Below are 13,190 nucleotides of genomic sequence, written 5' to 3' on the forward strand. Positions count from 1 at the left end.
GGAGGGCCAGTGCAATCACCCATTGCCTCAGCACTGCTTTTGTAGGTGACACCCCGGATATAAGGTGACACCCAGGCCAGTGTGCTGACACCAGGCATCTCTGACCACAGTTTCTGCTGGCACAGAAACTGGAGGCAGGAGGCTCACAAACCTCTGAACAGACTGTGGCAGGAGAAATCACAATGCTGCCTGTGCCTATCCTGAGGACATCTTGCTGAGACCTGGCAGTATTTGGTTGTCATCTTGCTACTGCAAACCAGAGAGAGAAAATGTGCACAGCACGGTGCACTACAGACTTCACCCAACTGCTCTTGAGGGCTGTGAAAACCCATCTGGAAATGGGCTATCGTTACAATTCAGGACAGTTCACATAATGACACGTAGAACTCCGGTTTTTTGGAGGGCTTATAGCAAAGTATTGAAAGACAGATTCTTTTTATACAGTGTTTTGGTAAAATGAATAGGATTGGTCCTTCAAGGGCACCACCTTTCTGTAAGCATCTCTACCAGTAAACAAGTTGGAAAAACACTAGGTGTCAGGAGGAGACTATCTACAGGGATTGTTTATAGGGATGGTTTTGGGTTTCTCTTCATGATTTTCCAGGCCAGACTGAGTGAGTTTTGTCCTTGGCTTTCCCACAGGCTTCAAGGCACTGCCTGGAGCCTAAGAATCCATGTTCTGACCACTGTCAGCTCCCACAAACAGGCTGCTTCTCTGTGCCTGCAAGAAGGATATCTACAAATTGGGTCTATTTCCCTCATTTAAAAGCCTATATCAGCAGCACTGCTTGTGGTACTCTATGCTGAAAAGATTGCAGCTGATGCTTCTTGAAGATGGCAGCAGTGCTGAGCCACTGTTAGCAACAGAACCACTGCCAGATGGGCTTCAGCCTCGTGTGTGGAGTGGGGCTGATCAGTGGGCTGCTGGCTGGTGTGGGGTAAGGTGCAGAGGTTGCTTGTATGGACTGGCTCGTGTTTCCAACAAATCAGACTCAGAAGTACTAATATACTCCTCTCTGACCTTTCAAGTTTCATCAGTTTCAATGCATGAGGTAGTGCAGCAGCCTTTTGTAAAGCTGTGACCGATGGGCAAGGGGAAAGAATGTAGGCTGCAGCTACATGCCTCAGCAGGGTCCCTTGGAGCAAGGGTCCTGCTAGGTCCTGCTTCTCCTGTATGCACCAGGAAAACACCACCAGCTCCCTCCATGCCCTGATGCTCCTTCCTTCCCAGCTGTGCTGCTGGCCAAACTGAAGGCTCCAGCAGCCCACCAAGACCTGCCTGTGAGCTGACACAACACGGCAGTGCACCTCCACACATGCAAGGGGAGCACGTGGAGGCATAGCCACCAGCAGCAGGGAGCTGAGGGGCTCAGCAGAGAAGAGACCTGTGATACTACGTGGCATGTCACAGTCATTAGCCAGGTCCAGCCCTGCAGCAAGGAGAGACCTATCCTCCCCAGGGACCTCATCACCCCAGAAACCATCACTCCTCAGCCTGCCCAGCCCACATCCATGGGCTCCCCTTCTAAATGTGGGCCTCTGGTTGGCTTGCCCTGGATGAGACCCCTATGCATGCAGGGCTGTTTTCTGGGCTCCAAGTTCTCCCCTCCTGCTGCCTGTGTCTTCACTGTATCATGCCAGGCCTTAGGAGTGACTCAAATCCTATTTTGGAAACAAAGAGTTAAGCATTTTCAATCTTTATTTTAAAAAAATAAACCAGCTTTGCCCTGACACTCTGTGGCCCCCAACCTTCCCCTCCATCCCTGCTCCCTCTCCTCTTCCTGGAGGTCTGGCTGTTGCGTGCCTCTTGTGGAGGCTGCCGGTGCTGCACACTCCTGGGAGTCTCCCCAAACAAGGGCCAGAGAATGGGGTTGGTGCCCTTTTGTGACTGCCCCTTCCTCCCAGAATCCAAGCTGGAAACTGTCCAAAGGCACCTCATGGTGGCTCTGCCATTTCTGCACGGGGAGCAAGTCTTAGGCAAGTCACTCAGAATACATACTTTAAGGAGGAATGTCCATCTGTCCAATTCCTTCCCTTGGATGGAAAAGCAAGCCCCACAAAGTTACTCCTCCATCGGTGGAGCTGGCAGGCTTCTGTCCCGCTGGCTGGCTCAGTGCTGGAAGCGTGGGGAGCTAATGTGGGGCTGGTGAAAAGAGTGTGTGGCATAAAGCACTTCTGGAGGCGGTGGAGGGGATGTCAGGATGGAGCAGAGCGGTTCATGGGAGCTCAGCATCGAGGTGAAGTGCTTCATTTCCTCTGTCAGCTGCTTGATCTCCCGGCGCAGGGCAGCATTCTGTCTCTCCAAATCTTCACTCTCCTGAGGAGACAAAACCACAGGGGCTTCCTCAGCATGGGACCCACGGCGACGAGATAGAGACCTGAGGGTTGCGGTACTTCACCTCCTCTGCCCCGCAGAATTTCCAGAATGCTTTATTTCTGGTAAATTCATCGCAGAGCCACGCCTGGGCAAACCCTCCTCCGCCAGCTGGCCGGGCCGGGTGTGGGTGCGATGCCGGCAGCCCCAGCCACGCTCCCCAGCCCCGGCTTACGAGAATTGACTGCGGCTTGCTCCCGCCCAGGCTTTCTCGCTCCCTCTCTCGCACACAGACATCTCCGGGCTCTTCCCAGCCCCCAGCGGGAGAGCACGTTGAATAACCGCCGTCTTTAACCAGAAAACCACCTGCCACAGGAAACCTGCCGTGGCCCTGGAAAGAAGAGACTCACTGCTTCCTGCGAGCGGCCGAGGAAAGCGGCAGCGAGATGGGGAGGAAGGGGAGACGCCTGAGTCAGAAGAAAAGAGAAACTAAGGCCTCAGAAGAACTGAATTAATACTGGTATTAATGAGAATAACAACAAAGGGGTTAATAATGATGCTCAGCTATGTCTCAACAGTACTGAGAGCATCAAAGCCTTTGCTACCTCTGCTTCTGCTGAAGTGCAGCCAGCTCCAGGCTGGAGCATTGCAGGCATGAACTGACCATGGAGCCAGCAGCCTGGGCAGGACCAGAGGACTGGAAATTCAGCTGAGAGAGCTAAAGCAAGACCCAGCACTTGGAGGTTCTGGAAAGCTGCACCACCACCTTGTCAAAGTGAACCTTCTGCTCACCCCTCTGCTGCCACGCTGGTTCCTGGTGGTGCCCACTCTGTGCACAGGTTGAAGTGCACCCAGCAATTACAGCTGCTGCCACAGCAGGAGCTCACACAGCAAACAGCATCTCGAAGGCATCACCAAATGGTTTGGAAATCATGACTGTTGTTGAACTCAGGAACTGATGGGAATTACCTAAGGGCCCGGACCCCCAGCTTTCCCATGACTCATTCCCCTCAAAACACAAGCTAGAAGACCCTGGGGCAGATGGAGCTGGTGCCTCCTTTCATATCACCATAGCTCAAAAGGAGCCATGCTTGTCTGTGAAGAACAACGTCAGAAAAACAAAGGCCCTGATGCAGAATCGACCAAAGGCAAAGAAGAGTGCTCAGGGAATGAACCCAGGAACAGCAGGGTGTCCACTGGAATTGAAAAAATCCTAGCAGAAATTTACCATCCATCATCTACTTGCCTCCCTACATTTTTTCATCTGCCTGTCAAGATCCAAAGTGGACTTAGCCCCAGTGCCCCATCCAAATGGGCAGGCAAGGACTGTGTGCTATCAGTGTTAGCTGAGCAGTATTAATCTCATAATCAAAGCAGCCCAATTCTGTTAGGGGCACAGCTAGGCAGATTTTCCTGGAGGAAGCTCAGAGCCCATACCTACCTCTAGGATTACTGTGGAGAGAGCACTGACCCCAAGGAAAGGGTATTTTTCACCTCTCTCAGAAAGAATTGCTGCTGGCTGATGTAATGGAATCAGCCTAGAGATAGAAGGTTCATCAGCTACTGAGAAAAGAGTGAAATCTCTGTCTTAAACCTAGCTCCAACCATGGACTAAGGGCACTGTGTAAGGAGGAAGGCTGAGAACTGGATCCTCAAGAATTATTTCCAATAATGGGAATATGGAGATTGCTAAATCAAAGGAAGTTTTTTTCAAACATGAGCTCAACTACCACTTTTTAGAGGACAGTCAAGCCCAGCACAAGGATGAGGATAGTTTCTGGCCACTGCAGGCTGCATGTTCTTCATCCTTCCCAGCAGTGGCCCAAAATACTTGGGGCTGCACCTACCACTGTGCAAAATGCAGAGCATCCCAGCCCTTATGCTCCAACACTGACTGCACAGGCCTGCCCAAACACACACAGCCAGAAGTGACCATCCCTCCTGAAAGGCAGCTATCTAATTCCTCACACCGGGAAGAGCTGTTGGCAGTGCCCACAGTGCCACATTGAAGTGTCTTTGTGTGCTCTTGCACCTCTGCATAAGTGGTGGCATGAATCTCAAACCTGGAGAGAGCCAACCCAGCTGAGACTGTGCTTTCAAAGAGCTCAGTCAGAAGAGGTTAGGAAAGGAAATCAGTAATGAAAGACTGAGAGATAAAGTTGGATTCAAAACTAGCTGCAAAACCAAATGCTTCAGTGGCAGTCATTCTGGGCTGTGTGCTCTCACTGCAAGAGCTGACTCCTACATCCTGCCCTGGCCTGACTTCTCCTGTCCTGCCTCCACCGAGCATCTCTGCTCCGAGTCCCAGGGGAAAAGCACCAGGGGAAGGTGGGAGTGCTCACCAAGTGCAGTGTGTCTGCTTTCTGGGTCTGCCTCAGGCGGCTCTTCTGGGCAGCAATGCGATTCTTCTCCCTCCTTTGGACTTTCCTCACGTCATCAGAAGAGTCCTGGGGAAACAAGGCATGGAAATGACAGGGTAATCCTCTCCCTCACCCTTCTTCTGCAGGGCAATAGTTGGGAAAGGGACACAGCAGATAACATCATTGAAGCAAAGGACACACCCTCCACACCAGTATAAAGCTGTAGCCCAGGCGATGTGTGATGCTTTTAGTACCCCTGTTGCCAGCAGGGGCACATCTGACATTCTTGAGGATCCCAGAACTGCTGGGAAATGACCACTCTCCCTTCACCAACACACTGACCTGGAATATAGTTTGATGGACCAGAGTAAGGACCTTCCTCTGGAAAAAAGACAATTTGAATTCTTGTACAGAAAACCTTTTCCTTTCCTGTCTCTCTGCAGGGTAATGGCACTGCAGACATTCCAGCTCCTTGGATATACCATATCCCAGATGTTCAGCCCGTGTTTTCCTCTTTTCACCCCTGTAGGTCCCTCTCTTCCCCAGCACCCTTCTGCCTCAGGCTTTATTTTTTGCAGACCCTCACAACACAATATGGCCCCTGCTTTGTTTAACCAGACAGACTCAGAGCTTTTGGTTTTAACACAGATCTTATTTGCTCCACCTCTCTGTTCTCTCTGTTCCTTGCTCTTTTCTGGAGTCCCCTGTTAGCAATGCCTGCAGTGCTGACTGCAACACACCCAAGACTCTTAGGCAGGGGTGAACAGAGGTCTCCAAGCTTCAGCTCATGAGCTTCATGCACCAGCCATTCTCTGCTGAGATCTGGTCCTTCTGACGGTTGAAACTGTGTCACACAGACTTTCATCTTCTATTTTCATATTGCACTGCCCCTCTTGTGGACTCTTGAACATTCACACCACCACTTCTCCACAAGACTACAAAATTCAGCCACAAAAGTTATCTTCCCAGCCCATCTATCTGTCCACATCCTCTCCCCCCTCCCCCAACCCCAGATATTTTTCTTTGAACTTAACCGTTCTATCCTTGCCTTCAGTGCCCTGAAAATGTCTCAGATATAGCAGCTCCTATATCTTGCATCGAGTCCAGTTCCTATCCTTTGGAAAATCCTGTGCTTTATCCCTGTCTTTACCAGGATGCAAGCCAGGATGCATTCCCATCCTTGTTTGGAAGCCAAAAATCATCTACCTTGATGAACCGCAAGATTTCTGAGCAAAGTCTGAGGCACTTGCTCTTGTTGCCAGCCCTAGAGAAGTGGCAAATGACAGATAAAATCAAGTTTAGCTAGAAGAGGCAGTGAGGATACCTCAGGCTTGTGTCTGCATCTGCCAGCAAAAGACCTACCACTAAGGTATGCAATGCAACAAAACAAAATCCCTCTGTGAAGCATCACTGACATGAAAAACAGCTGAGACTGAAGAGTAAAGAAAGCAGATCCAAAGTAGCAGGGCTTTCCTGAGCCCTGTCCACAGAAGCAGGAAGCAGGCAGGTTGTCCCTGAGCCACCCTGGTCCATGGCCAGGAGGTGCCTTCTCAGGCTCCTCACCAGAGCACCAGGTCAGCCAAAGCTTCCTGCCTGGCATGTATCACAGGATCCACGGTGCCTGGGGTGCTGGTCCCAGCTGGTACAGCCCCAGGTGACCGAGTCATCTCTCTCTGCCCATCCCCAGCCCAGTGGCTGGAGCTTCTGCCAGGGCCCTTGGCTGAGCCCTGCACATCTGTCCCCGCAGCCATTCTTAGAAAGCTGTGCCACACTGCACGGTGAAAACACCGACAGTGGGTGCCACCCTACTTCGTGCCCACCCATAGCCCACCCTGAAATCACTGGGGACAGCTGGGGAAGGGCTTTACCTGCTTGCTGGGAGGGGGAGACTGGCTGAAGCTGCTGGAATCACTGCTGTCGGAGCTGTGGGGCATAGCTGCTGTTTCTGGCTCCCAGGGTCTCTTCAGCTTCCTTTGTGCTCTTGGTGTGCCTGCTTTCTGTCTTGCTTCTCTGCCTCTCCTCTGTCCTCCTCTGTCACCTCTGATGTGGCCCTTGGCTCCCTGCTCTCACTCTGTCCTCCTGCCCAGCACTATGACACTTTCGCTGCCTCTCCTCTCAGAGCCCCTTGCACCTTCCCTTTAGGTCTCTGCCTCCTGTGGTTTCTCAGAACCTCAGGGATGTAAGCTGAAAGTCACGTGGCCGGAAACTTTAGGGCAAAGAAGAAAAGTTACAGAAGAATTTTTCTTAAAAAAAAAAAAAAACCCAATTAAAAAAAAAAAAAAGAACAAGAAAAAAAAAAAAAGTACATCTGGGAAAAATGAGCTTCAAAATAGCCTGAAAAACCCCCGAAAAACACCTTCAGGCAGTTGAAAACAACGCGATGGGTTTTCTCTGAGACAAACAGCAGAGATGGAAAGGAAGAAAAGCCCCAGCTCTGGCTGTGAAACCTGGACCCTCAAAGGAGGGCAGTGAGGAGGAGGTGGCTCCGGGAGCCCCAGAAATTCCACGGGCACTGTGTTCCGGCCCGATGCAGGCAGGAGGTCAATCCAACCCCAGGCAACCTCAGTCACCCCGATGCAGCAGAGGAAATTCCCAAGCAGCCACACATCTCCCCACAACCCAGCCACCCCCTCCTGCCGCCCCCGACACCACTGACGTGGGTCCCAGGGAGGGGACGGGCACCCTGAGCAGGTGCCACACAAACACTGCCTGAGTTGGCTCATGTGGGCACGGTTGTAGCACCAGTCCCATTTAAGAAGAAAAAGGCTCAGGATCATAGAACATTTGGACTGGGTTGGGTAGGAGTAGTGTTTTCTACAAAGCAAAGGGCCTTAGCACTTTAAAACATTCATTAGGATGTCACTACTGGCCCTTAAGGGGCTATCAAACCTGGCAGACAAAGTGCTGTAAATATAAAGATATATCTATGGATCAGCCCATGCAGACAGCAGCAAGGAGAAGCTGCTTTGGATCCCCTTCTTTGTCATCCTCCCACCAGCTGTGCTCTCTAGGACTGCTTCTGTCCTTGGTACATGCCTCAGAAGACTGAAGATGTGGCATCAGCCCCTAGGACAGCAGTGCTTCAGGGATATCCTTGGAGTACCCCATGGTAGTGGCTCTGTAGGTGACAATGCAGCAGCAGAATGTGCCAAAGCAAGGACCATTTGCTTTCTGATCTGCTCACCACATCACCAGGCCACCAGATCCAGCAGGGTGAGGCAGGACCACATGCCAACAAGGTTCTCCATCCACAGGCAGGAGCACACAACTTTGGAGCTGCTAAGTTCTTGCATGTGCAATAAGGAGCAGATCTGGAAACAGCCATGAACCCACCTACAGTAACCCACTCCTGTGGAAAACAGCAATTCTCAGTTCCCAGCTTACTGATTTTTGTTGCCTGTGGGTCTTTTGGTTGAATTTCTCCTGCCTTCAGGTAGGAACTGCTAGCAAGTCTCAGCAGCAGGACATAGGTCAGGGCACTTGAGATGCAGTCATCATTTGGGAAAGTATTGGAAATAATTTCTGTATTGCAGCACAAAAAACACACTAGCAGAGAAGCACGTGCTTGGAACACAGTGCAGACTTGCATGGGCACTGCTAGCATTTCTCCCCATCCTTGCTACACATGGAGCCCATACAGGATTAAACATAGCTAAAACCAAGAACTGCATGGGGCTTGGTGGCTCAGGGAAACCTGACTTTGCTCCAGTAGGGAAACTACTCCCTTTTGACCCATTTCCATTTTTAGAAACATCCTGTGGCACTGGTGTTCTACTCTTAGCCCTTTTATCTGAACACTTCACAGCACTGAGTGTATTTTTCCTCCTGCTGTGCTATATGGAAATGCTAGGATCCACCACACTTTTTAACATGGCTGCAAGTGTTTTCTTGGCATGACTCACACTGAGGGACCCAATTTCCTGGAAGCACATCCCCTCTGTAGCACACAGGGCTCTTCTGGTGCAGCTGGCTCCAGAAATGGAGTAGCCAAAGGCATCAGTGAGAGGAGAGGTGTTGGGTTCAGGCCTCCCAAGGCACTGGATAGCAGCACAACCCTTGAAGGATCCATTAGCTCGCTGCATCACTACACTTCCTTTGAACTCTGCAACCCTGTGTGGCACTTCCTTTCCAGGAAGTGCATTGGTGGATTCCCACTCTCCTGAGGAAACCACACTCCTCTGCTGGTGAGCAGGTTTCAGAGTCTGCCTGGCTGTCTTGCTCTGCAGGCTGCTGGATGGAGGGAACCCCTTCCTCAGAAAAATATCCTTATTCGTTATTGGACAAATTAGCTGAACTCCTTCCTTTTGCACCTAGCAGGGCCAGCATCTGGGAGGCATCTGGGAAGGTGTGGAGCTGTTGGCAGAAGGTGGTGAGGGAAGCTGAGTGTCCTGGCAGAAGCTGGACAGTCAGTGCAAAACTGCCCAGAACGTGGTTATGGCAAAGGCCATAGCCTTTGATCATGTTCTTTGATCCACAGGAGGAAGGTTTTGAGTTCACCTTGGTTTGCTCAGAGCTGATGAAGATACTTCAGGAGAAAGCAACAGCATGGGAGAGGGTTTGGACACCTGGTCTTTCTGACCAGGACTAAGAGAGCATTCCTTTTCCTGCCTTGTCCAAACACACTCTTTTCCCTTGAACTGGCCATGATGTTTATGAGTTCCTGCCACTTATGAACAGATAAATAAGCGAGACAAGTGTCTCCTGGTGGGAAGATGGGCAGAGCCTTCACAGCACTTCTGTGGGCTGGGCTGGACCCATGTTGTCTCCTCATAGGCAGTGAGGGGCCCCTGCCATTTCTCTGGTCAGAGGTGTGATTCCCCAACCCAGAGCAGCAGAAACCACCAGTATGGCTCCACCAGCATCCGCTCACAGCTTTGTGGGAACTGACCTGGGCACCTGCTGCAGGCAAAACGTGGGGAACTGATTTCCTGCTGCCCCTGCCCAGGCTCCCCCACGCTGTGAGGGGGAGCTTCAGAAATCAGTCTCCTAATCTCTGTGCTTGACTTAGCTGACTAAATTTACACTGTGAATAATATTCCCTCTTTCTGCAACTTTTCTCTGCAATCATTTAGTTTTCTTTGAGCTCAATCACAGGAGCTGTGAAATCGCTGTCAGTGGCACTGGAAAAACTCCCCAGTCCTAAGCTACTGCCATACCAGTACCTTGATGAAAAAAAGGATGGTTCCAGAGGTTTTAGGGCAAGGACAGGACCAACCAGTCCTGTACTCGTCCCTTGTGAATTACAGCAGGCAATGCTGAAGGGAGTCTTGTTCTCCTAGGAGTCTTGTTCTCCTAGGACAGAGTGGCTGCAGGGACTCTGGAGCCAGGCTTAGTGTGATCTAGACTGCAGAGCAATGGTTTGAAAGCAGCAAGATGCAGTTCAGCAAGAGCAAATGCAAATGTAAAGCAAAGTGAGCTGTAGGTAGAAGATCTGAGGAATAACCGATGGGGCAACAGAACAGCAGTGAAAAATCCAGGGGATGCAGAGGACTGAAAACTGAAGCTTTGCCAGCAGCAAAGGGGTCAGGGATTAGCTTGGGGTTCTGGGGCAAGGTAGAGGAGATGACTGCCTTGTGCAGCCTTGACAGGACCCATTCAGAGCCCCAGGCCAAGAAGTGGAGTAGTCTGGAAGAAAACAAAACAAAGGATGAACACACAGAAATATTGCACTGAGAGAAAGGAGTGAAGAAGCGGGCCCATTTAGCCTAGAAAAGAGATGCCTTGGGGGTGGGAAGTGGGTGGTGAGGAAGAGCAGTCATATGTTGTAATGGAAAGGGTGGTCAGCTGGTTTCTGTGCAGCCAAAGCAAGGTAAGAAGCAACAGGCTCCAACTGCAGCAGGAAAGATGGAGATCTGACATTTGAAGCAAGATGAGGTTAGGAAGACCACAGGATGGGAAATTCAGGAAAGTTATTCAAGCCCCTTTACATGAAGTGGCTGGGAAGAAACATCTCTCAAAAGAAGTCCAGGTTGAATCCTGCCTCTGTGAGGGGATGGATTATGTTATGAGTTATGTTCCCACAGTTTAAATAAGGGGAGAGAAAAAAAAAAAAAAAGAGGTGCTACTAGGATGGGCTCCTCAGAACCAAGAGAGCACATGGAGTATTTTATTTCTATGTCCCATATGTGCAACCCCCTTTCTCAGCACAGGTGGGTGCTGGAGTTTCCTTGTAAACCAGGTCCAGAGCTCTTGCCTGCAGCAGGCTTATGACAACAACATTCAAAATAGCATCTCACCCCATGCACCTCACTCATCTCGTTTGCACAACCATTCAGTGCATCGTGCTATTTAAAAATCCAGCCTAGAGCAGTTCAGCCTCCTGTAAACCACCAAGGTTGTTTCTGCTTCACATGTAGCATTTTATGCAAATAATTTCTTACAATATTTGGACAATTGCAACAATTTATTTATAATTTTTAACACGAGTTTGAAGACTTTTGCATAGAAATCAGGGCTGAGAAGAGATGTTAAGTGAAAGGCTGTGTTGAACAATGTCCCTGCTCTCTACAAGATGCTTCTGCCACGTCCTGCTCTGCCAGCACATGTGGTCCTGTCTGCAACATGTGCAGCTTCTCCAGCCTCTTTCACCAGGGCTATTTTATCTTCACTGAGCTGAGTGTGAGAGTGAGGTTGTGCCAGGAGAGCTGAAGCATAGTCCCACCAAATTCATCCCACTTGGCACAGAGCAAACACCAACACTTTCAGTCCTTACCAGCCAGTGTACAATAAACAGGTACTTTACACCCGGAATGTCTGATAAATGACAAGGGCTGTAAGTCAAGCACTCAAAATCTAGAAATCCCACAATTAAATTCTTAAAGCACACTGCATTTATGCCCTTATGCTGCATAATATGCTGTTCTCTGTGGCTGCCTGATCCACTAGGGTGTATTCCCCTGGGATGGTTGTGTTACCTTTATCTTGTCCTGCAGTCAGCATGCTCCAACATCCTGCTTTTCCATTTCTTCATGGACTCTTTCTAATGCTCATCACTTCAGCACTAGATGAGTGTCTCAGGGTTATTAATGAAGCTGTTTTCTCAGCCACTTTTCAGGTCTGGAGCTGGGGATGAGGGGATGGAGTCATACCTATTTAACAGGTGGAAAACAAGAGACAAAAGAGATTTCGGTCATTAGCACTCATTCATTTTGGATACACATTTTGAACCAACTAGAACTAAATTTTGTTATGGATTTGGCACTGTATAGCACTAAGTTTAGTCAAACTCCAGATCCTGATGTCTGTGACTGCATCTGCAAATCTTCAGCACTTCTGTAAAGCAGCTTGGGGAACGAGGAAGACACGGCTGCTCCTGTGAAAGCTCTTGCTTATGTGGCTCACCAACTCACAGAGTAACTTCAAGGAAGGTAGACACAGACCCAGCTCTCCAGGGAGGCAGCAGCTGTCTGCCCAGGAGAACCACCTTTCTTTCTGCAGCCTCTTGCTTCACCAACTTGATAGGAGTTTCCCAGCCCTGCCAAGAAAGGAGGTAGCCTAGCTGTTCAGCTTATTGCTCCCTCTAGCCAGGGTCCAGCCTGGGTGCTGAAGAGGTGGCAATCCAGTGCAAAATGTAGGAAGTGATCATGTGCACAAGACAGCTGAAGCTAGGCTGCCCAGGCAAACCCATTTCTGGCAATTTCCAGGTTTTCAGTACTTTGCTTTGCCACTTTTATGTGGATTTTTTTAAATGTCATTAGTAATGCCTTTTTTTTTTTTTTTCCCATATTTTAAAAGAAGGAAACTGTAGAAAGAAAGTGCCAAATGGGCTAGCTTTCCAGATATGGACACTGAGTACCAGGTAGATGGGATCCATCTGACCCAACTGGAGAGGAAGAGCAAGCCTGGATTGAGCTGAAGGGTTGACAGGAGGTTGGCAGGGTCAGACCTCCTGCATACACGGGAGTTTCCGTCTCAAGACTGAAATTATTAGAGTTCACTCCAGGCTATTTTGAAGGGATGAACCACGTTCTCCTTCTGTCCTGAACAGATCAACTGGTTGTATATTGAGTTGACCAACCTCTAATCTGTTTCTGGCAAGGGCTTAGCAGCTCATGAGCAAACACTCAGATGTACACTTACAAGAGTCTCCAGGTCAGCAGCTGTCAAACCCTGGTAGAGTACATCCTTTCAAGGCCAACCTTTCTCTCACCGCTGTCTTCACAGGCCTTGTCTACCTTCTGGGATCGGTCGAAAAACGAACCAGGTCACCCAGCTGTGCTTGGGACACTGAAAAGGTTCAGCTACCAGACGCCCCCCAGTCAGCCAGGGTTTCTCTGCTTCCGCTGCCGGGGCTGAGCCCAGCAGTTGAACTATCCAAGCGCATGGACGTGCTGTGCGCGGGGCGCAGATGTTGTCTGACGGTTTGACTCATCTCGGTGGCAGTCTCGTTCGGTGATGACGGGGAAGGCCCAAAGAGGAAGGGCAGTGACCCGTTTAACCAGAAGGGCTGATCCACCCAGGGGTAGACTTACTGGTGATGGCAAGGGGCCACGGCCCCAGCTTCCTTTGTGCTTCCA

The 13,190-nt window shown here is 50.1% G+C and overlaps 1 protein-coding gene across 2 annotated transcripts; it reads right to left on the minus strand.

The window, feature by feature from the left end:
• Positions 1–461: 461 nt before the first annotated feature.
• Positions 462–12,632, minus strand: BATF (basic leucine zipper ATF-like transcription factor). Of its 2 annotated transcripts, XM_066322025.1 has the most exons (5): positions 11,589–12,632; positions 8,059–8,196; positions 6,543–6,880; positions 4,657–4,761; positions 462–2,317 (listed from the first exon to the last, which is right to left on the minus strand). In XM_066322025.1, the coding sequence occupies exons 3-5, from the start codon at positions 6,606–6,608 to the stop codon at positions 2,111–2,113; spliced, it is 378 nt and encodes a 125-aa protein (XP_066178122.1). In that variant the 5' UTR covers positions 6,609–6,880; positions 8,059–8,196; positions 11,589–12,632; the 3' UTR covers positions 462–2,110. The 2 variants fall into 2 exon arrangements, with proteins under 2 accessions (XP_066178122.1, XP_066178123.1); XM_066322026.1 differs by lacking the exon at positions 11,589–12,632 and having other exon boundaries at positions 8,059–8,288.
• Positions 12,633–13,190: the final 558 nt, after the last annotated feature.

Source organism: Sylvia atricapilla, chromosome 6, assembly GCF_009819655.1.
Source record: "Sylvia atricapilla isolate bSylAtr1 chromosome 6, bSylAtr1.pri, whole genome shotgun sequence".
NCBI classification, from domain to species: Eukaryota; Metazoa; Chordata; class Aves; order Passeriformes; family Sylviidae; genus Sylvia; species Sylvia atricapilla.